The sequence below is a fragment of the Hyaena hyaena genome, unplaced genomic scaffold (assembly GCF_003009895.1).
Source record: "Hyaena hyaena isolate Hyena2069 unplaced genomic scaffold, ASM300989v1 scaffold_562, whole genome shotgun sequence".
In the NCBI taxonomy this organism is placed as follows: domain Eukaryota; kingdom Metazoa; phylum Chordata; class Mammalia; order Carnivora; family Hyaenidae; genus Hyaena; species Hyaena hyaena.
The window spans coordinates 236,423-261,306 of record NW_024081198.1 but is presented as its reverse complement, the minus strand read 5'-3'; the positions used below and the strand labels follow the sequence as shown (position 1 = coordinate 261,306).

Sequence of the window (24,884 nt, the reverse complement as noted above, 5' to 3'; positions counted from 1 at the left end):
GTAGCAAAACATGGGATTTCATTCAGAATTTGAATCTGAATCTGAATTTGGATTTGAATTCTTGTACATATTAGCTTTGTAACTTTGAGCAGTCACAAAATCTCAGAGCCACAAAAGCTCAGCTCTGTTACATGGGGATAATACCTCCTCACAGGAATGGTATAAGAATTTAAGTGAGGCTTCTGAAAGAAGCATCTAACCTACACAGACAACCTAAAACTATAGGATTCTGTTTTATAGTGATTGAGACCCTAAATTGTGTCTCTGAGTTCCAGCTCGGGAGCAGAGACTTGAGTTCAAATCCGAATTCATTATATTTATTGTCTATGCAGTTGACTTACAAATCTATTTTTTACTGGATTTTTTCACATATTTTTTCAGCTGCATTCATACTTAATTTATTATGTTTTTATGTTTTATGTGTTATCTCCCAAACATGGTACATATTCTGCACTGTTGTATTTTTTTGTTCAACATAAGCGCTTATAACCTTCAGCACGCAGGAATTCAATCATCTATATTTATTTGAAGGACACACATATTTGCTGTACTGAAAGTGCAATAAGTAATAAAGCTCAGTAGGAATGAAAAGTAGTACACATAGCAGTTGCCATCTATCTATGTATATGTTCACAAGTGCTATTTTTCAAATTACTTTAAACCGAGATGAATTGCAAAAGAAAGTCCAGCAGGGAAAATTAAACAGTATTTGGAATAAAATCATGTGGCCTAATTTTCATAACCACAGATTTCAGAGAATACCACCATCCATGCCACGTGTGCCAGACAACCCCGTTGTCCGTTTTAGCAGTATAGGGGCCCTTATAGTATAAGCCGTTCAGGTTTGCAGAGTGACACCTAGTGGGAAGAAAAATAAACACAAAGCAATCAGACTAGAAATACATTCTTCCTAAGCCTTTATGATAAAAACATTTTGACTCTGATTTCTGCCATTTTTCAGACAATGGACGATCTATCTATCGATCAATCAATCGATCGATCGATCTATCTAGATATCTAGATATCTATCTATCTAATCTATTTTTAATGTTTTATCTATTTTTGAAAGAGAGCACGGGCAAGCAAGGGAAGGCCAGAGAGAGGAGGGAATAGAAGATCCCAAGCAGGCTCTTTGCCTGCAGCAGTAAGCTGGTGCCAGGCTCGAACTCACAAACAGAGCAAGATCATGACCTGAGCCAAAGTCAGATGCTCAGCAGACGACACCACCCAGGCGTCCCCAACAAGGGAATGTTTACTAATTTCCAAAAGGCAGGAGATTTCTACAACAGATGTTTGGTGTTTTCTTAATTACTTTTTTGTTTTTTGTTTTTTTTTAACTGATAGATTTTAGCGCCCTAACAAATCTCAAGATATAGGCCAGGTCACCTGTAGTGCACTGTAAAAGAAACATTTCTGTTCTTCATAGCTTTTAAACAAAAAAGCAAGCAAACAAAAACATGACCTTGTAACCTCTGGCCTTCACAAGAGTGCTAAGAGTTAAGGAAATGGGAACAGGGTGTGGCTGGTGTGGTGCTTGTTGCCAGCTTCCCCGGATAATTTGCACTTACGTGTTCACCTTTCTGCTGCCAAGACTTAGCTTTCGTGCTGCAAACTCCCTCTCCCCTCTTTTAAAAATCGCCAACACATCCATTATTTTAACCTCAAGGGTAAGAAAACGAAACCCAAACCACCATTTAAAGTTTTCCCAGCAGTCGACCAATAATCATTTGTCTGAGTTGCTGAATTAATTTTTTAACATACATTTTCCCAATCAATTCAATCAAAAAAGCATATAATTTACCCATAGATGCTGAATGATTGGCTTGGATCAGTTACCAACTTTGTGATTTGCTCCTGCTGACCATCCTGACAATCTCCTAATTTCTATCTGAAACCCTGCATGCTGAATCTGCACGTGTCAAAGCCTACTGTGTTTTTAAAACTGCATGAAAGGTAATGATAGAAAAGAAAGTACTCTAAGGCTCTGGAATACATATCTTGGTCTATTTCTGTTTTCCTAGAGACATCTACTACACGTACATTTTTGTTTGGTCTGTGATTTGAATCCAAATAGGAAACTGGTCAATGAAAACTCTTAGCTATTCTTGGGGCGTCTGGGTGGCTTAGTCGGTTGAGCGTCCGACTTTGGCTCAGGTCATGATCTCACGGTTTGTGGGTTCGAGCCCTGTGCTGGGCTCTGTGCTGACAGCTAGCTTGGAGCATGGAGCCTGCTCTGGATTCTGTGTCTCCCTCTCTTTGACCCTCCCCTGTTCATGCTCTCTCTCTCTCAGAAATAAATAAAACACTAAAAAATTTAAAAAAAAAAATAAAACCTCTTAGCTATTCTTAAAAAAAACACAAGTCTTTATTTATTTATTTTGAGAGTGAGCATGAGCATGGTAGGGTCAGAGAGAGGGGGAAGAGAGAATCTCTAGCAGGCTCCGCGCTGTTAGCACAGAGACTGATGAGGGGCTTGAACTCCCTCACCATGAGATCATGACCTGAGCCGAAATCAAGAGTTGGATGCTTAACCAACTGAGCCACCTGGGAACCCCCCCCCCCACCTTTTTATTTTTTAAGTTAGACTCATGAGTAAACTCACAACTCTGAGATTAAGAGCCACATGCTCTACTGACTAAGCCAGCCAGGCACCCCAAGCTTAGCTATTCTCAGACCAATTGTCCAGCATCTTTCAGCTTCTGGAACAGGACTTGCAACTAGGTTGGGAGATGGTTGGGGCTCTGTTGGTGAAGGAGCTGTGAGCATTTGCAAACGCAAAGCAGAGAACACATCAACACTCAGTGACTGGTTTGCTATGCGGAGAAAGAACATTTTGTAAGTGAGTAATAATTACGAAGTGCCAACGCATTGTGAAAGTTAGAAGAACTATAGGATTAAAAAAAAAGAGGATTAGGACGAAGAAGATGATACGATTAAACTACGGGAATGGGAGACATGGTAGAAGTAACACCGTGCTACTGGAACAGTTGACTTTTTCTCTAGCTTTACTGATTTTCCACCTGCACAGACTGGTCCTTTACCTCTCATTTGACTTCAAGGATAAGGTTCTCAGGCTGCTCGAGCTCAGTAGCTACCTTTCTTTGTTGTCTCTGAACCCGTGTATCTAAAGTCAAGTAAATTATTTATTTGCCTGGGTTAATATGTGTGCCGGTTGTCATTCAGACACAATACAAGGTAGCCAACTAGGTAGTACGTGGCAATCGTAACTAATAGGATTGTTAGTTCTATATATGGACTTCTGTTCAAAATTAAACATTAACGGATGCTTGCAACTCAGTGAATTATGGGTGAGTTTGATATAATGCATTAATTTTTACACAATGTTAACTTAGAAAGACGGGAAGAAAAAGGAGGAGGAAGAGAAGGTGACAAAGATGGTCTTTTAAAAGAACAAGAAAACTGCTAGGGAAAAAGACTATCATCACCTTTGATTGGTTAAGTAGCTAAGATACCTTTGTTTCTCTGTTCTCTTTCACTGATGTATGTGCTCTAGTGACCAAAAATTTAAAAAGTAACTCAAAATTTAAAAAAAGCAAAATCCAGCCAAAATACTGTTTTTAAAAAAATTGTTTTTTAATGTTTTACTTATTTCTGAGAGAGAGAAAAGAGACAGCATGAGCAAGGAAGGGTCAGAGAGAGAGGGAGACACAGAATCCAAAACAGGCTCCAGGCTCTGAGCTAGCTGTCAGCACAGAGCCTGACGTGGGACTCAAACCCACGAACCGTGAGATCATGACCTCAGCTGAAGTCGGATGCTTAACCGACTGAGCCACCCAGGTGCCCCGCTAAAATGCTGTTTTTACAACCACTGAATTTCAACTTGACCCACCACACTACCTACAACTAGCTGTATCTCCATGGAAGCCACAACTCTGAAATCAGCACATCACAGTCACGGAATGCTCATAGGGAAGACGCCCATGATTTGGGGGAAAGTTAACATATGCCTGATAGACCGCCACTTCCTCAGACAGGGGATTCCCAAATGCTTTATAAATACTTACATGAGAAAAAATAAAGGTTAAAAATTGGATTGTGGAACTTAAATGGATTGTCTTCAATAACATGGAAAATCTGATACTTCAGAAACACTCCGTAAAGAATCTATAATGGAAAATTTAAATGTCTAGACATTTTGAGGTAGTCTTTGTTTCCTAACGAGAAAAGAAGATGTTCAAAACTCACGCACTGCCTAACAGTTGGGGCACATCTGCTTTGCAGACATAGCAGACCCATCAGGTTATTTTTAAGAAAGAGTGTATGAAGTTTCCATTCTTGCCTAAACTTTGTAATTACAACAAAGGGAGCTTTCTGGAAACCATCTTGGGTGGAGAACAGCTCAATGAGTCAAGCATATCTGGCCTAGAGAGAGAAAATATTGAGGAATACAATAAATGTCTTCTCATGCACTGCCTCCAGGGTTAGGTTGAAAAGGAATTACAATTGCTCTGTAACTACTGAGAAAAAAATCTGGCAAAGTATAAGAAGGCAGATTCCAGATGAATAAAAGGAAAAACTTACTACAATTAAAAAAAAAAAAACCACACTGGAATGAGCTAGCTGATAAAGTAACATTGAAGTATTCACCCAGAGGGTGGAATTAAGTGTCAGGAATACTGCAGAGGAATTTTCCATACTGAGAGGAGCTTGGACTCAATAGTTTCATGGAAGTCTGAGTGACTGAAAAGTAGTATTCCATAGAAAAATTTACAAAAATCACATGGCTATCCCATGATAAGAGAAGATAAAGACCAAACTGGTTAAGAGAACACTGAAAATATTGGTCTTCTAATAAATGCTCCCTAGTTTTTCATGTCAATTTGTGGCCAACTATTTGTGGTAACTCCCCCATAGTTCAGGTTGCAAACAATCTTTGCAGAAGTAGCGATTTGATTTACTTCTGTAACACCTTTCAAGCTTTATTAATGTACACACTGAACAAATCTGCAAAAATACTTCATCACTGAAGAATCCTAATGAGTGTGATGACTTAATAATACCAGCACTACAAAGAAGACAACATTACCTCACGTTATAATTAATACCCACCAGTGAGATATCAACACCATTGTAACTGTGTTTATAAAGTGTCAAACCTGTTAAACCACCAGCCAGACTGATCTTCGTCTGCACAGTTCCCTTCGTAGTTGTCATTATCTCTGTCCTGTGTGCTGAATTTCATTCTTTGGTGACTAGCCCACCATTGCACCTCAGGATGAAAATTCCCCGTAAGGGAGTCTCCAGCTGTTCCAGAATATTCCCCGATGTTCAACTCGTAGGAATTCTAAAGGAAAAGAGGGAACTTTCACTCTCAGTTGTCACTGTAATATGTTAATTTAATAATCGATGTTCATAATATGTTTATTTAAAAAACAAAAGATAGGTTTTACTGTGTATTTTTGTCTTCACTGACTTCAGGGTTTACATTTTGTACATTAATTCATAATGTTACTTATTTGAAAATTTTAGTACCTTTTCGTCTCCAACTTTGAAAAGGTTATACTGCGCATAACGGCTATTTTTTTCAAAATCTGCAAGGTCAATTTTTAAAGTATAGTCTCCTGGAAAAAAAAAACCCAAGAAATTACAGGATATTATTGATTTGTGAGATGACACTGATTTACTGAAGTTCAAAAACACATTTCGTAGCTCTATTTTATTTAAACTGTTTCCTTCTGCCATAGGTCGGCTTTCAAAGAACAAACAGTGGCTCCATTGTATTTACAGCATGAACGTTTCCTTGTGTGTTTTACTTGAAAAGAGCTAGGGACACAATACCTAAGGTGGAAAATTTCTACTGGATTTATCATAGGTAAAGTCTAGTACAGTTCACTTGACAAAGAACAACAGAAACAAAGTCATTATTTAGCTAATAGATTAAGAAGCCTCACAATGAAAGAATAGAAATTTTAAGAAGTTTAAACATTTATCTTCTTTTTCTTACTTTCAGTAAGAGTGTTGATCTTAAAAGTAAATAATTGAACTAGGTGGTATCGTCAAGGGATCCTTTTTCCTCCATTGTCCCCTCATTTGTGAATCACAAATATTACTCTTTCTCTTTTTTGAAAAGAGTCAGGAACCAGAAAGTTATAAATCAAATTAATTGTTAGATAATATATGGTCTGTCCTCCTACTTTGAGAAATAAAATTTCACAATGACCTAGAAGATCAGGTTTGAACTTAGAGTCTTCTGTCTCCTTGGGATCCAAGCCGGAACATGGAGGCCCAGGGAGAGAGACCCTCGGGAGCCCATCATGCAGGTCTTGTCTATGGTGGGCCTCCTCTCTATCTCTATCTCTACCTCCATCGTGCACAAAAAGGGGCCTTGGCCACATTTGCGGACATTTTTGGCTGCACATCCAAGCTCTGTTTACACCTACGCTAAAAGCTGTTGCTTCACCTCCCCTCAGACTCAGGGGTGTGCCCACCAGCAACACCATCTTCTCAAGGGGGATAGATGAAGAAGAGGCATGAACAGGTCTTGGAAACAAGCCCATGTCTCTTTGGGCAGGAAATGCCAGATTGCCCCTTACTTACTGAAAGTGGGAGCAGAAGGTAAGTGTGTGGGCTTCCGTTGGCCTTGGCCCTTTCGCACCACAGACCCTCCTATGGAGCTCTCTAAGGTGGAATTTTCAAGACGCCCCCCTAATCTGATTGAAAGGCAGTAATGGTTGTGTGAGCCAAGACTGTGAAGTAGATGAGAACAGTAAGGTAGGCCAAATTAATTCTCCTACAAAATACTTTCCATTAGGGAAGAGCTATAAAGTCAGTCTCAGTGTTTCAGGTAACAATATAAATATCTTTATGGCCAATAAATAAATAAGATGGCAATTACAGACCATCCCTAAATTAATTTTATTGCAAACACTTGCAGTCAAAATCTATGTAATGGAGATAAAGCTATTTTCAGAGGAAATTCACTAGCCTTAAGTGTTCTAACAATTAAAGAATGTAGCGACAAAGGCATGCTTTTCCTTGGATGATGTGATATGTGGTTGTGAAACCTAGAATTGATAAGTACAATTTTGCTGTCATGAGAGTAACAGTCGTTCACAATTAAAACATGAAGGGGAAGCAGATGTGCTGGCTAAGTGCATCTGGATGAAGGAGCACTTAATAATAATTTAACAAATAATTTTGAACTTTGTATGTTTGGAAGGGGCCAGGGGTTACTTCTTGGAGTTTTTATAGTTTCAATAGGAAACCATGATAGATGTTACATATATCATAAAATACTCAAAATTAGGAAAATAAATACATTGAAGAAAGGGAAATATTATATAAATTTAGATAGCGTTGACTATCTAAATTGGTCACAAGAAGGGCAAGCAGGCTTCTAGGATTATTCATCTTCTCTAGCTATTATTCTGGTATCTCAAAATCCCTATAATTATAATCCTACTTATGAATTATGAATATAGAAACATCAGTCACTTTCTGTAACTTGAATGAAACAAGCAAATCCTTGTTTTTATGTTTATTGCATTGCCAGTATGATATAGCGTGCTTTCTTGAGCAATATAATTGCCTTTTAGGAAACATTCTAAATCAGACCCAAGTGGGGCTGACTATAATCTCAGACTTACAATTGAGACAAGGAAGGCAGTGAGTTGCAGTAAATGAACATGGGAAAGAGAAGCTTAGAAAATTCATCAAATGATATTTTAGACAAATACTGAACTCTAGGGGAAGATACATGCAGTAGCACGTAGTGGGAAATGTATAAATGTCTGCGATTTGAATTATGTCAATAAAACAAAGAGGCTTCCTGGATGGATAGATGTGTAATTAAAACAATTTAAAAAACTCCCAGCAAAATGTTAATGTAGAATCTGGGTAGTAGGTTGAATCTTCTTTCTGTTTTGCTGCATCTTTGAAATTTTTCAAATTAGAAGTTGATGGGGGTGGAGACGGTACATTTATTATGGTATTTGACTGTATAAAACAGCCCCAAATGCCCAATTCTTTGCCTCAGCCTTTGCAATGTGACTTTGTAACTCCTTCCATTAAGTCTCCTTAGTTCCCCCTTAAATCGTGTTCGTCCTGTGACTTTCATGTATAAGATGAAGGCAGTGAAAATGACCATGTGCCCGTTCCAAGGTTAGGTCTCAAGAAGCTTTTGTACTTGTACTCTCCTTCTTGGAATGTTGCCTCTGCTACACAAACAAGTGCAGGCTAGCTACCTGGAAGATGAGAGGCTATCTAGAGCCCAGTCTAGTTAAATCCTTAATCTGAGCCGATCTACAACAGCCAGCCAACTAGCAGACCCAGAAGTAGGTCACACACCCATGAGCAAGCCCAGCCAAGATCAGCAGAACACAGCCCTGCTGAGCAAAACTGCCCAGGTGACTTGTAGATTCGTGAGGAACAATAAATGAGTGTGGTTTAAGCCAGTAAACCTAGAAGTGGCTTGTTACACACTTATGGTAATAGATAGTTGACTCAGTATGGCTATTTTGAGGAACTTGAGGCATTAAAAAAATACAATTATGACATTACATTTCCTTTCCATAAAAAGAAAATAAATATATGAGGAATCTCCCACCCCCAGCCCATATCTAGTTTCTTTGTGTCTAGTCCCAGTTTTAAGTGGCCACATTTTATAAAGGGGATTATTGCTGAAAAGGGATCATTGGCATCTGCAAAATACAACAGTTACTGAATTCGTTCCATTGTCTGTAGTTTAGTAGAAAACATTTTAATGTTTTTTATTGTTCTGATTTTTTAAATGTTTATTTGTTTTTGAGAGGGGGGCAGAGAGAGAGAGAAACACAGAATCTGAAGCGGGCTCCAGGCTCTGAGCTGTCACAGTACAAAGCCTAATGTGGTGCTCAAACCCAGGAACCCTAAGATCATGACCTGAGCCAAAGCCTGAAGCTCAGCCCACTGAGTCACCCATGTACCCCTTTAGTGTTGTTGTTTTTCTAAAATTATACTTCAAGTGAATTTGATATCAGGCAAACCTTACCTTGTGTGGTCAATAAGTGAATATTTTTATTACCCAGCCAATATTCACCATTTTCTTGAACAAAATTTCCGAAGCCATTTTCATAGTCATTCCAGCGTCTAAAAATTTTTCAGTGAAAGCTGATTTTAGCAGAACCCAAAAGGACCTTTGCAATAGTAACCAAGGTGCCCACCGCCCCCAACTACCACCCCAATATTTTTTTGATAAGCAAATGCACTTTCAGTATTCTTATTTGGAAAGGGTGAAATTCTAATTTTAGACCTCCAGATATAATAAAAAGGCTTTACTTGTTATAAATCTTACACATGCTACTCCAAATAAATCCTTATGTCATAATTAGCACACCTGTTAAAGTTCTCACTGCCATCAGATCTTCTCTGAATTACAGTCCATCCTCCTCCATCAGACATGTCACAGTAAACGGAGAATTCTGTTGGGCTCTGGAGAGGTTTGATTTTGTAAAATCCACTGCGCTTATACCCATCATTAAAAATCTCTGAACAATCTGTTTGCAAAACAAGGTAATGTAACATTTGTTATATATATATATTTTCCCCCCATGGAAGGCTCTGGATAAGATTACTCAATACCAATGGAGATAGATAAACACTGATGTAGATAATCTGCTTTTTAAACCTGCATCTTTTATATCTACCAGTAGATATTAGGAAAATCTTATTTCCTTTCCTAATAGTTAATTATATCTGACTCCTTGACATGATCATGAAAAGAAATAAAATAGGGATTTGTTTTCTCTTTTCTGATTTTTGTGAAAAACACTTAAAAAATTATATATGATCAATTACAACATAGTTAAGTGGAACTTATAGCTGTATCTGACAGAATAGTAGAACTTATCTCTCCTATGAAGCTAAAATTGGAGTAGAACTGGAACCTCAAGCAAATAACATAATATGGGTTATCTTGGCTTAGAACATTATAAATCATTCTGAACATCTGGAGATGAATTCAAAATAGTAATCTTGTTAGATTCTTATAACCTCCCGGTTTCAATAGATTTTTTTACTAACCCACTGAAATTTCTAACAGTCCATGCATTCTTAGATGCTTTTGCTAAAAACTGCAAACTTCTGCTATTCCTTTTATCTCTGCATTCTTCTTTGCCATGATATTTCTTTGACCATTGAAGCAAACACAGCTACCAGCTTGTCGCCAAAACGTAGTATATATTTCTTTAACTACTTGAGGGTAGGATATATTAATATCTACTGGGTGTCATCTATGCTGACTTATACACACTTAGAGAATTTGGCAAGTGTGGGCCTCACTATGGTTTCAGTGTCTGGAATGTTGGTTGAAGTAGTGGCCACAATAAAGAGATGGTCTCAAGAATACTTACAGAGTTTTGAGTCAAAATACTATAAATTATAGCTAACTTGAACATTTTACCCTTTAGCATTTTACTAATTTCCTTCCTTAAAAAACAAACAATGAAACGACATTTTCTGTTCCTGATTGGAGAATTCCATTCTGTTAGCATATTTTCAAGTTCTTTCTTCATTTTCATTGTTTTGATGCCAAATTATCTACAACTCCATTTTGTTACCAGTAAAATGTACTGCACACCAAATAGACAGAATAGGCAATAGGAATTAGAAGAGAAAATAAAGAACCTTTGTCACTTTCTAGAGTCTTCAGCACGGTAAGACCAATCATATACCACTACTGAGGTAAGATGTTCATCTTTGTCATAATTTAGGTTTTATTCATATATTTATTTCTGAGATTCAGAAGCACATTCCTTATGCATGTTGGGTTCTTAGAGACAGAGAGAGACAGACCTTTTTTTGGCAATTAAACAAGAAGAAAAGTATTACCTAAAATTAGGTCAGTGTTGTTCAAAAGCATGCATTTTCTGGTCAAGTAGATCGTACAACACTTTTCATTAAAGTAAGCAGATTTTAACCTTATTAAGGATGGAGCTCTTTGCTCCATATAATCTCCAACCAAAGAGCTGAATAGTAAAGACTCTAAAGATTCAGACTGTTTTCCAGGCAAATATGGAAATGATTAGCTATAACATTTGCCTCTGGAAAACTTTGTGACTATAGCATGTGCAGCCAACATTTTCTATTTCTTTCTATTTTATGCCAACTGCAAGTTTGTGTTTTGAAAAATGTGTCCTTCTTCCCAGAGGAAAAATCCAAACACAATTTAAGATCCAGAGCAAAGCTTTCAACTTAAAAAAAAGAAAAAAAAAAAAAAACTAAAACAAAAAACACCCAACAAATGAAAACAAAACAAAACATCAAAGAAGCACCAGTAGCAAAATTGCTCATAAGAAAGAAGTTAGAAATAAGGAGGCTGCTTTGGGGAAATGTGAAAATAGGACTTGCATCTCAACAGCAGGAAGTTCAAGCAACGGAGGGTGTAAAACATTAACTAGATATTTGAAACTATGATTTTCAAACTGTTTCAACCCATTCACCTCCCCAGATAGTAAGCAGGCAAGGGCAAGATTAGAAAGCTCTGTGTTCCTGGGAGTTTAAAAAAAAAAAAAGGGATTTGGGGATACTTACATAATACTAGAGTGAGGCCAAGGTTGCCTGCCCTGTGACAAACAACACGCTGTACTGGATGAGGTGAATACTTGCTCCAACCATGCAGAAAGCAAGCCATGTTGGAAGGCTGAATGTTTAATCTTCACAAAGTGACATGATAACTTGCCAAATGGACTTTTCCCTTTTGTCCCAGAATGGTGGCTGCGCTCAAAGCTCAAGACCGAAGGCGCTAAGTACCCCACATTCTAAACTCAAAGAAAGGCCAGCATGAGCTCAGCTGCCCCCAAGGGCATGCTGGGAAATTCTAGAGCTAACCCTGCTGCAGCCATTCTTACCACCCTCCCTCACCCGCTGGTGACCTTAAGAAGGAAACAAGAGAAGAAAGGATAATGATTCCTTGGAGAGGGCCGGCTTCTTGAAGGGTGGGGTGAGCAGGCTCTCTCCTTTGAAAACAAGAGAGAGGGTATATAATAATGTGGATAGAGCGCTGACATTCACTGAGCACCTCTTTTGTATGAAATGCTATTGGAATCATGTTACATGTGTTAACTCTTAATGTTCACAACAAAGAACCATTCTTATCATTCCCATTTTACAGATTAGGAAACTGAAGAACATAAAGGTTAAGTAACTTGCCCAAAGGCCACAGCTAGCAAGATGGACAGCTGGGCTTTCAAACCAGGCTTCAGAGGCAACACCTTAATCACTACACATGCCTCAAGGGGCTGTCTAATAAAGATTGAAGGCCTTGCAGAAGGGGATGTGGTTAAACCAGTGGTCTTGTTGACAAGATGTAATGCCACAGGCTATGGTAAGTGTCACCAATTAATTGAATTTAGTATCTTTTAATTTAAGTACACAATTTAATAGCAGCCAAAAGCTTTTAAAAAGGATACATTTAATTATATGTTGTATAAAATCACATGATTTGTGCATTATTTGCACAAATTGCTAGGTTGTGTGCAATTAGGTGGTTTGTACCATGAGATGAATTAGAATTCAGAAAACAAATTAGTAATGAAACAGTAACTTGTAAATAAGAACAAAGAAGTTTATATTTCTACAGATGGTACACATGAATATTTCTTTTTTTTAAGTTTGTTTATTTTGAGAGATAGAGAACATGCACAAGCAGGGGAGGGGCAGAGAGAGAGGGGGAGAGAGAAAATACAAAACAGGCTCCATATTGTCAATGAGGAGCCTGATGTGGAACCTGAACTCGTGAACTGTGAGATTATGACCTGAGTCAGAATCAAGGGTCGGGGGCGCCTGGGTGGCTTAGTCGGTTAAGCGTCCGACTTTCGCTTAGGTCGTGATCTTGCGGTTCGTGGGTTCGAGCCCCGCGTCGGGCTCTGTGCTGACTGCCAGCTCAGAGCCTGGAGCCTGTTTCAGTCTGTGACTCCCTCTCTCTCTGACCCTCCCCTGCTCACGCTGTCTCTCTCTCTCTCTCTCCTAGAAATAAATTTTTAAAATTTTAAAAAATTAAAAAAAAAAGAAAAAGAGTCAAGGGTCAGACGCTTAACTGACTGAACCACCCAGGCACCCCAATGAACATCTGATATTTTAATTTAAGGAGACCAAAAACATAAACTTTGGTAACAAGTTCTTACATATATTTTAAACTTTGGTAGTAAGTTCTCATATATTTTATACAACATTATACATTATGTTAATTATATACTTTTTAGAATTTATGGTTGTTATATATTTTATTTATCAAAGGTTTGCCTTTGGCAGGCTCTCTAGTACTATTTGCCTATATGCTATAAAATAAAGTGCAGTTAAACTATATTTATATTTCATAATTTATTCCTTCTTCTCCTTCATGCTTCTAGCTTATATGAATTATATTACATAGTTCTACTAACTGCTCCATTTTTTTTTTTGAGTTGAGGGAGGGCAGAGAGAGAGAGAGAGAGCATGAGAGAGAATCTTAAGCAGGCTCCATGACCAACTCTGATCCCACTGCAGGGCTCGATCTCACAACTATGCGATCATGACCTGAGCCAAAATCAAGAGTCAGATATTCACCTGACTAAGCCACCCAGGGGCCCCCTTTGAATTTTTTTTTCTTTAGCTGTTATATCCCAAACCAGAAAATGTCTATCATCTATCTTATTTTATGCATTATAATGTTATAAGACAGACATACACACACACTACAATTGATTGTCTACACCCTGACCATATGACTCTTCCATCCAACTCCTGTTTATACAGTCAGTCCTGCTCTGCTCTTGGTATCTTAATTTCCTGGTACCTGATTTCTGCCTTACTCTTTGGTGACTTATTTCCCAAAGTCTCAACTCAGCACTCCCGACACAGGAATTGGAGTTCTAGCTCCTAAACCTGAGTCTTCCGATGACTATGTTTTCCCATGCACAGTCCTAGTAACAAACCTCCAGTCACCTGCCTCCTGACCTTATTGAACACTTGAATCTGTATTCACAACCTGTTCAGATTGCATTTAAATAGATATCCTGGGTTTTGGGCTTAGTTTGGAATTTGGACTAACGGTGCTTCTCTTTGCCCTTGGGATCAGCTGTGTACCTACTTTTGGAATCACATAAGATGCCAGCAGCGTTGGGCTCTTCTGAACCTTCTGTCCTTGGCTTACAGACGGCTGCCTTCTTGCTGTGGCCTCGCGTTGTCTTTCCTCTGTGGATGAGTGCCCCAGGCGTCTCTTCTTATAAGGACACCAGTCAGATTGAATTAGGGCCCATCCTAATAGCCTCATTTTAACTTAATCTCTTCTATTAAGGCCCTATCTCCAAATACAGTCATATTCATAGACATTGGGGGTGAGACCTTCAACATTTGAATGGGGGGGGGGGGGGAAGCACACAACTCAGTCTTTAAGACAAAGTCACCAGTCAAACGGCCTTTTGGCCATTCTGGTTATCCCCTTCTCTGAATCAACCTTATCAACAGTGATTGGCCTAATTACTCCAGTGATATCCTACCCTGACATTGGTATCTTACATTTTCCACAATCTTAGGATAGGTAGTTGAAGTCTGCTGAGTGTATAACTGACTACATTACGATTAGGCCTTCAACATTCACCAAATGAAAAGGGTACTGAATTCCTACCATGCCCTACCTCCCTCCCACCTGAAAAGAAGTAAAGCCTTCTATAGTAGATGGCGCCTCCTTAACCTGTGGAAAGAAATTTGGGGAGGAGCCTGGCCTGATTCTGGTCTTGAACCATCTCATCCGCACCCATCAACAAAAGCACAAATCCTTTGCAGTCTTGTAGGGATTCTCATTTAATTGGTCTGGAGTGGAACCTGAGCACTATTTACAGACACTTTCCCATGGGTCAGTTGTCTTTCTCCATATTTTGCAAGCAGAGTTTATGTTCTGGACTATTTTTTCCAGGAGGTTTGTATGGTAAGCAGCCTTATAAGATAGAGACCATGTCTTCCTCTAGAGCAGTTGACAGATTAGTTTCTGCCCACTTCCATAGAGATAACATCTCTTGCAAAGGAGAAAAGACTGAGCAGCTTTGCTTGTAACCCATTATAAAAGATTGAGGTTTCCTAAAGTCAGGGTTCCTCAGCTGTGACACAGCCCACAGCCTGCACAATCTCCACTTTGCTCCCTTAGTATTCACAGGCAAGGGATATTGGTACAAACACGAAGTTCATGTCTCTGACCCCGGCATCTCTTATCTTCTTCCAGCACCCATGAAAGCTAGGCAGGCTAACTGAAAATAGAATGACTTGCAAATGGAGTAAAATCTCAGACCATCTACAGTTCTTCATAGGTGATAGCATGGTAACAGGTCACCAGGTGATGATTCTAACTGTAGACCAGGCTGAGAATCATGGTCTTCAAGGAGTCTCAACTGACTGTGCTCCTTATTCGAGTGCTTTCCTTAGCCTTCTTTCATTGTTGTCTTCTTAGGTTCTAGTTCCTGTTCTTTGCCCCTGAGATTGCTTCACACAGTCCCTTTGTTTCCCAAGCCTATTTTTACTCGAGCTGTCTTTGGTTCCTCTTTGTTCCATGCCACAGAGCCACAAGCCATCCTCACCCTACATCCCTCCTTCTGATCCTGAAATGGGGGAAGGGGAGTTCTATTTCAAGAATCAAGAGTTAGGGATCAACTGGCTGGACAATAGTGTCAGGAGCCCTGGACAAAAAGTCTGACCACAAAGAGATTAGGTTCTTGGGTAAAGAAAGAAATAGGGAACATTTCATTGAAAGATAATTTCTAAAATTCTCACAATTCTTACATCGCTCACTGATGAGTATATTTAGAAACACACAAAAAAGATGTCTTTATTCCATCAGCCTGGAATCTCTTTAGCCTCTACAGTTTTTCAGTTACAGTTAGATATATTTTCCAACTTACATTTGCTATTTAGCGATTCCTATCTCTCTCTACTACCTTGCTTTCTTTCATAAGTGTGAGGCTTTATTATATTCCAGGTGCTCTAATGGGTGATAGGGAAGAAAGATTGATGAAACATCATTCCTAACGAAGTGCCTGCTCAATTGACCAGGATAGACTCATAAACAAAAGAATTATAATACATCATGGCAGTAGCCAGAGCAGACATATAAACAAAGTGCTCTAAATAGCATTCTAATTTCTGACAACTATGGCTTGTTTACTTTAAAAGAAGCCTGGAGGAAGGCAGGTGAATAGTTTTCTACAAAGAATAATGATATGTGCATTGAATATGTTGACAGTTTAAGATCATTAAGTTTCTGGGTGGAAACATAGAAACATTGAAAGGAATATTATCAAACCATAAAATATGCACAGAAAAACAACTCTTGTATTTCCCTAAATAATTGTGATCCTTTTTCATTCCCTGCCCTTTTATTCTATTACCTCATGTACTACCCTAAAGCACATACTGGGCCTCAGAAGGGAAAACTGTATAAATGTAACAAGAAGTGCTACACAGAAACAAAACTCAACTGTAAAATTTTTCAGATATGTCATTTGCACACCCATATGTGAATAATCCATTGTCTTTGATCTCTCTTTAAATTTTTTTAATGTTTATTCATTTTTGAGAGACAGAGAGAGACAGAGCACAAGTTGGGAAGGGGCAGAGAGAGAGGGAGACACAGAATCTGAAGCAGGCTCCAGGCTCTGAGCTGTCAGCACAGAGCCCGACGCGGGGCTCGAACTCTCAAGCCACGAGCTCATGACATGAGAAGAAGTCGGATGCTTAACTGACTGAGCCACCCAGGCGCCCCTGATCTCTCTTTAAAATATAGAAATTCTGAGATATTTCGCATTGATATTAAATATCCCCTACAGAGATAATAGAAAAGGATAAAGTTAAATTTATACCAAATATACATTTGGCATAATGCTTCATGCTGCTTGTTATTAGAATAGGAAATGCCCTTTAGAGAAACCTGAAGCGACCAAATAGCGAGCACCACCATTGCACAGTGATGGGAGTTAAAAGTTACTGAAACACATATGAAAATTAGGTTCTGACCTGCATATTGCCTTTTGCCTCCAAGGTCCATGACAGTATTCTCCTCTCCTTTATCGAGGAACTGGACTTCGTTCTCATGCAAAAGCTGTGTGATCTTGACCTGTTGCTGTTTGACCCGGGTCTCAAGCACGTGCACCTGGGCTCTGAGCCGTGCCTGCTCCTGGAGACAATTCTCTAGAGCCTGCAAAGGAATGTGCAGCTCACTCTCATTGGGAAATAAATGCTCTAACAAGTTGGACAAATTAATCACTCAATTTGGTCCCCAACTCTCATTTGAGAAGATTATTCTGACCAGAATGTGGTTTGAAACCGATGATACTTGTTATTTGAAGAAAAAATAATTACGGCTATCATAAAGTGCTTGAACTAGAAAGTTGTATATTAATATGAAATAACCTGAATGACTACATTAAGAGCTTTAGACTCATTTTATCCTCGTAATGATTCCAGGAGGGAGGAATTGGCTCAGTCCTGGTGAGGAAGGAAACTTGCCCAGGAATTTCCAGCAGGTAGGAGGAGTCGGGATTCAAATCCAGTTTGAAATCCCTGCTCTCAATCTCTGCATGACACCACCTAATGCTTTCTTGACAGTTAAGTGCTTCACGGCATCATTGTGCATTGCTAGTGTGTCAGTCTCTAAAATAAACAGGGCTTTTGAACGACCTTTTGGTATTAATGTTTTAAAAATTTAATTGAATACTTACAATCTGATGACATGCAGTCGCCTTTATCAGAGGATGCTAATTTAGATCCTCATATCCCCGATTATGTCACCCATTTACCTGTGACTGGAAATTCTACTGAAATCACTTTAACTTTTTGCTTATTTTTTGTTTTTCCTTCAATTATTTCAGAGAGGGATAGGAAGAGTCTGAGTTTTCCAGTTAAGGCATTTATCTTCTCTCAAAGAGCAACCCCCCAAGAATACTGCACGTGCAAAAGTTTATCAGATCCTTTCTAAACCGGCTTCTGACTGAGGACTCTCCAAAGAGAAAGCAAATGTTGGGGGAAGGGGGGTTAATTGGGAAGGTGAGCTGCACAGGTGGGTCTCCTGCAGGAGGTACCAGGGCCAAGAAGCTGCAAGAAAGGCTCTTGGGTACTCAGTGTTGGAAGAGTTACTAGAGGTCTGGTGGGCGGAAAGGACAAAAGGCAATTTTTTTTTTTGCCATTTTCCACTTTTACTTTGACATCTCTCTTTGCAACTTATGTCATGATCTCCTGTGATAAGTGTAAATGTTTACTTTTGAGAAATTATGAATTTTCACGTGTAGGTGCTTTATACCACTACCTTTATATACGTTATTGCCTAAAACAGCCATCAGATGTATTTCCCAATTTACAATTGCCTCTCGGTTCCTAACTTTATGTACTGCCTTATGCGTTTCCATATATATAGGAAGAGCCACTATGTTCCAGACCCTCTGCTGGTTGGTCAGAATAGCACAGCTGGACGCCCTATTTGGGACAGAGGTACATTCCCTTCCTGTGAAGGCCTATCCTGGAAACCCAGAGATTCAACCTCAGAATGGGAAATCACACAGCAAGAGTATAGAGAATTGTTGTGACAGATCTTCTCCCGTTTTCAAGTCCAGGTCACTGAATGTCTCCAACTATTGCTCCAGGACCATTTCTTATTTGTTCCTGGTGCTCTCTCTTTAACACTCCTTGATTTAGCCGCTCTGAAAGAATTATTTACTTAGCTCCCTGATTCCCACCAGTCTAAAACATGAGCAGCAAACCGTTCATGGGGTCTGGGATCCTGCGCTGCTTTCCAGTAGGTGGCAATTGGCTGTGATAGTGTTAAATATAGTGCAGTGTGCAATTTAAAAATAACTGAAAGTAGAGGGCAAGTATCTTTTATCTTTAAAAGCCTACATACGTGGACTTAGTGAGTTTATTTTAAATTTAGGAGTTTTCTCTCTCCCAGAGCTTTGAGTAAATGAGTGTTTTCTCCCTTTTACTTGTAAGTGGAGGAAGGCAAGGCGTGAGCTCCCTGTAATTACTGTCAAAAAGTTTGTTTAGTTTACACTAACAGTGGTCAGCATTGGAAAGCTCGATATTGGGAAAGCCATGGGTTAATTTTAATTACTATGGATAGTTTTAAATTTCTAACATTATTTAACTACCTAAGTAACCCCAGTAAATCCAAAAAGATTTTCCTTATTTATGGCAAATACTGGTTTTTGACTTTAAGAACAAGTTTGAAAGCACTTGGTAAGTGCCTAATACGTGACAGGGGCTTCTACAAACCTTATTCATTTTCTCCCCCCTCAGGTGATTTTTTTTGGTGACAAATTACTATATGTTTTCTGCAAAATAAAAGAAGATGCAAGTCAAAGTAGGCATTCTAGAAACATAAATAAATGAGCTTACCCAGCTCTTCCTGCCCATTACTAGAGCAGTGGTGACAAGGAGAACACTGAACATCTTTGCCATTTTCTCCATCGAAACAACTGCAAGCACAAAAGAAAGTTCATTAACTTATTTACTGTGAGTTTTTCATGACACCAGAGTTGGGTTCAGACCCAACGCAATCCAGGAGGCCAGATGCAGCGCCATCTTTAATCTGAGAGTCTTCGGGGAAATTCTCCTGGGCTTCCCCATGCCTCCCTCGCACAGGATGATGCTCTCTGTGACCTTAAATAGGATCGAACCCGTTTAATTACAGAAATAGAGAAGAAGTTTCTGGAAGGCTCAGTAGGTTAAGCTTCCGACTTCTGCTCAGGTCATGATCTCAGTTTGTGGGTTCAAGCTCCACTTCAGACTCTGTGCTGGCAGCTCGGAGCCTGGAGCCTGCTTCCGATTCTGTGTCTCCCTCTCTCTCTGCCCCTCCCCCACTTGTGCTCTGTCCCTGTCTCTCAAAACTAAAAATGTAAAAAAATGGAGAAGGGACTCTGATTGTCTTTGAGGGTCTTACTGTTAATGTGCCGTTTGTGCAGAAAAGGCAGAGGCTCTGTAACCATGAAGGCTTGGCTCCGTAGTTTGGCTGAGCCACTTCCTCCTTGTGGGACCCCAGACAACCCACTAAAATGCTCCTGATTTGTAAAATGGAAATCGTAATTTCTTTTTTTATTTTTTTTTAATGTTTTATTTATTTCTAGGAGAGAGAGAGAGACAGCGTGAGCAGCAGCAGCGGAGGGTCAGAGAGAGAGGGAGACACAGACTCCGAAATAGGCTCCAGGCTCTGAGCTGGCAGTCAGCACAGAGCCCGACGCGGGGCTCGAACCCACGAACCGCGAGGTCATGACCTAAGCGAAAGTCGGACGTTCAACCGACTAAGCCACTCAGGCGCCCCTGGAAATCGTAATTTCTACCTGACAGGACCATGGCAACTTTGACATAATATTTTTAGATAGATCCTGGCATAGGATACATGCCTCATGAACACTTACTTTGCACATAGAAGACTGCTTTTATTTTTCAACAACTAAAGGAGGTGATAGACATTGTTTTTCTTGATGTCTTAATGTATAGGCAAGCTACCAAGATAATATAAAATTTTCGGCTCTGTTTCAAGTTGTAGAGGAAAACTCACTTTACCATTTCTTGAGATTATTTTTATAAATTTTTGTAATGTTTATTTATATTTGAGAGATAGAGAAAGAGTACAAATGGGGAAGGGGCAGAGAGAGAGAGAGACACACACAGAATCTGAAGCAGGCTCCAGGCTTTGAGCTGTCAGCACAGAGCCCGATGCAGGGCTCAATCTCACAAACTGTGAGATCATGACCTGAGACAAAAGCAACAGTTAGATGGACACTTAATCAACTGAGCCACACAGAGGCCCCTAGAGTGTGAATTTTTAGAGTGTGTGAAATTTGCACGTTACAGAGAGTAATAAAGAGTCTGCTAGATAGAATTGTATAATTTTACTTCTGGCTGACGTTTGTTTTACTATGAATGTAGAAATGTGCTGTGTATTTTATAAGCATCTTCTTCAATTCTCAAGTAACTCTATACAGCAAGTACCATTATCCCCATCATACAAATGAATAGCTCAGAGAGGTTAAGTCACTTCCTTAATATCACACAGCCACTTTATGGAATATGCAGCAGTTGAGCTGAAGGCTTTCCACCTTGATAGCCCATGCATGCCTTTAACCTGAACTCCACACGGCCTTCATCATTATCCACATATGTCTGTAATACACAGAGAAACAGGCTGCATGGACAAACAGAAGCCCTCCCCTTCACATTCTCCAGGGAACAGCAGTCTCACTCCTGAACATGGCTGTGACTTATTTGTTCCTTAGTCACACACTTCTCCGAAGGAACATTAGGTTAATCCGGCAGGAGAGGGGGCAGCTTGCCTGAAGCAGAGGCAATGCAAGGGAATGGTAGTGTTTGCAAACATTTACTCATTATCAGCTGTCTCTGTGCTCCGTTCTGTGCCACATGCTGTGAAAGAGTAAACATAGCAGCCTCAGCGAGGCAATGTTTCATGCAAGAAATGAAAATGACTATTAAAATGGAAATTAAGGACAGTATAAAGTAAGCATACATGAAACCTTATGTAATTCAATATAAAAAAACCTGAACTTTCCCAGACCACCCCTCAATACAAAATTAATTACTTCCTCTTCTGTGACCCCCCCCCCCCCCCGCCCCACTATATTTATAGACCAAAATTGCATTTATCCACTCAGTAAACATTGTTCCCATGCCTGCTGTGTTCCCGGCACTGGGCCAAGTGATAGGATTACTTGCTTAGAAAAACTGCTTAGAATAAGATTTTTGAAGGCAAAGTCCCCACCTTGCTAATTATTGTATACCCAGCATCTAACTTATTTTTGCAACCCCAATAAATTTTTACTTGTCTCTGCCAAACATTTTCCCCAGGAAAGAAAAATCTTTCTCGGAGGTGAGAATGTGCTTTCCTTGCTGTAAAACTAGTCTGTTTGCAGTGACAATACTTCCTCCTTCCTCCTCTATATTTATCCTGATCGGGGGAAAACCAATGGCCTACGTGTATTTTTTAAAGTAAACGTTAGGAAGGAGTTGGAGACTTTTGGGGTGCCTGCGTGGCTCAATCATTTGAACATCCAACTCTTGATTTCAGCTCAGGTCGTGATTCCAGGGTCATGGAATAGAGCCCCATGTTGGGCTCCATGCTCAGCATGGAACCCACTTAAGACACTCTCTTTCTCTCCCTCTCCAGCTCTCCCCTACTTGTGCTCTTTCTCTCTAAAGTGAAAAAAAAAATTTTTAATGGAAAGGAGTTAGGGACTTTGGTTGGATTGAACACATGCATTTATATCTCCTTTCTTGCAAAACCCCACTAGAAAAAGAGTAAAGAAAAATGGCAAAGACATGAATTGACAAGGGCGAAGAGAGAGGGAGCGGAGCAAACACCTGGCATGCAAGGTTAGCTGTTCATAGGTTGTACAAAGTGTGTGGGGGAGCTGGCATCGCTGCAAAAACTGAGGAACAAGCAGCTGCAAAGGGGGCCGGCACAAGAAGCAAGCTAAGCAGCATCGCCGTGCCCCTGCCCGATGCAGGGCTGAAGGCACCAGCCAGCATGCAAGGCAGGGTGCAGGTGATCGCCTGCATTCAGATCCTCACCTAAACCCTGAGCAGTCCATGAATACTGCTTCTCCCACACCATCAGATAACAACGCTTAGTTGTTTTGTTTTGTTTTTTTTAGCTTAAGTCCAAGTTAGTTAACATACAGTGCAATAATGATTTCAGGAATAGGATTTAGTGATTCATCCCTTAAATGTAACACCCAGTGCTCATCCCAACAAGTGCCCAAGTACCCTCCTTGATGCCCCTCATCTATTTAGCCCTTTCTCCCACTCAACAACCCACCAACAATCCTTAGTTTGCTCTCTGTGTTTTAAGAGTCTCTTGTGGTTTATCTCCCTCTCTGTTTTTATACTATTTTTGCTTCCCTTCCCCTATATTCATCTGTTGCTTTTTTTAATATTCCACATATGAGTAAAACCGTATGATACCTGTCTTTCTCTGACTGACTTATTTTGCTTTAGCATCATACAATCTAATTCCATCCGCATTGTTGCAAATGGCAAGAGTTCATTCTTTTTCATTGTCAAGTAATATTCCATTGTGTATATATACCACATCTTCTTTATCCATTCATCAGTCAGTGGACATTTGAGCTCTTTGCATACTTTGGTATTGTTGTTAGTGCTGCTATAAACATTGGGGTACATGTGCCCCTTTGAAACAGCACTCCTGTATTTTTTGGATAAATATCTAGTAGTGCAATTGCCGGTTTGTAGGGTAGTTCTATTTTTAATTTTTTGAGGAACCTCCATACTTTTTTCCAGACTGGCTGTATCAGTTTTCATTTCCACCAGCAATGTGAAAGTTTCCTCTTTCTCTGCATCCTTGCCAACATCTGTCATTGCCTGAATTGTTCATTTTAGCCATTCTGGCAGGTATGAGGTGGTATCTCATGGTGGTTTTGATTTTTATTTTCCCGATGATGAGTGGTGTTGAGCATCTTTCAATGTGTCTGTTAGCCATCTGGATGTCTTCTTTGCAAAAATGTCTATTCATGTCTTATGCCCATTTCTTCACTGGCTTATTGGTTTTTTGGCTATTGAGTTTGATATGTTCTTTATAGAGTTTGGATACTAACCCTTTATCTGATATGCCATTTGAAAATATCTTCTCCCATTCCATCCGTTGCCTTTTAATTTTGTTGATTGTTTCCTTTGCTGTGCAGAAGCTTTTTATCTTGATGAGGTCCCAATAGTTCATGTTTGCTTTTGTTTCCCTCGCCTTAGGAGTCATGACTAGTAAGCAGTTGCTGCGGCTGAGGTCAAAGAGGCTGTTGCCTGTTTTCTCCGCTATGATTTTGGTGGCTTCCTATCTTACATTTAGGTCTTTCATCCATTTTGAGTGTATTTTTGTGTATGGTGTAAGAAAGTGGGCCAGGTTCATTCTTCTGCATGTCGCTGTCCAATTTTTCCTACCACCATTTGCTGAAGAGACTGTTTTTATTCCATGGGATATTCTTTTCTGCTTTGTCGAAGATTAGTTAGCCATACGTTTGTGGGTCCATTTCTGGGTTCTCTATTCTGTTCCCTTGATCTCTGTGTCTGTTCTTGTGCCAATACCACACTGAACAAGACTTACTGTTCACTGAGGTTGAACTAGAGAGGTTCCAGGTAGCACGACAGCAGGCACGGTAGAAGTCGGGGAGAGTGCTCTGCTCTTTAGGTTGAGACACCTCCCCACCTACCACCAGGATCCATCTGTCCTGGCAGCCAGGCAGCCCTTCCTCTACTCCTCTCATGACTTTCCAGGCCAGAGACGTGAGATTTCTCTCCAGAGGAATGAATAGGCTCAGAGGAAAGATCATCCGAGACTAATGTAGGGCGATTCTCCAACAAAAGAGCCTTGTCCTTGCTTAATCATTTTCCAAAGAAGCCGGTGGATTGTCAGGCCTCATTCATGTATACAGGAAAGGTACAGGCACAGTATTTTGCTTATTTCTTTCAAAGGAGCTCTTTCTGAAGGGAGGCATAAATTAAGTTTCCTTCTATATCTGTATTCACTTAACAGTCTAAAGAGAAACACTCTAAGACCGAATGTTCTGTATGATAACACTGGGCAGAAATCCATTTAATGGCAGTTCATTTACCGTGAAGATGTATAACTTACCTGTTTTAACTTATCCCTTTCATCTAACATTGGAAACAAAATAAACATTGTGAATGAAGAAAGAAGTCCCATGCTGAGTACATCGCACAGCTATATAGGCAAAGAAGTCAGACAAAACACAGGAACATCCATGATATCATTGCAGAAAAGTTCTAATAGCATTTGTAGATCTATTTTTTTTTCAATAAATTACCCTTCTATACATTCATAGGATATAGTTTATAGCCATATAGCTTAGGAAAATTGGTATTTTACTCTGTTTTCCTGTAACCGT

General features: G+C 39.7%; 1 protein-coding gene across 1 annotated transcript; it reads right to left on the bottom strand.

The window, feature by feature from the left end:
- Positions 1-551: 551 nt before the first annotated feature.
- On the bottom strand, positions 552-19,428 carry FGL1 (fibrinogen like 1). The gene is made up of 7 exons (XM_039256299.1): positions 19,351-19,428; positions 16,978-17,158; positions 9,335-9,494; positions 8,990-9,087; positions 5,494-5,582; positions 5,118-5,305; positions 552-858 (listed from the first exon to the last, which is right to left on the bottom strand). The coding sequence occupies exons 1-7, from the start codon at positions 19,420-19,422 to the stop codon at positions 699-701; spliced, it is 948 nt and encodes a 315-aa protein (XP_039112230.1). The 5' UTR covers positions 19,423-19,428; the 3' UTR covers positions 552-698.
- Between the last annotated feature and the right edge of the window lie 5,456 nt (positions 19,429-24,884).

Coding starts and splice junctions, on each gene's coding strand:
- FGL1 (XM_039256299.1), bottom strand. CDS start 19,422: ATGGAGAAAATGGCAAAGATGTTCAGTGTTCTCCTTGTCACCACTGCT. Junction 5,583..8,989: donor TCACTTATTGACCACACAAG/GTAAGGTTTGCC, acceptor TTTTTTTTCCAG/GAGACTATACTTTAAAAATT. Junction 859..5,117: donor TCTGGCTGGTGGTTTAACAG/GTTTGACACTTT, acceptor TCTTCCCACTAG/GTGTCACTCTGCAAACCTGA.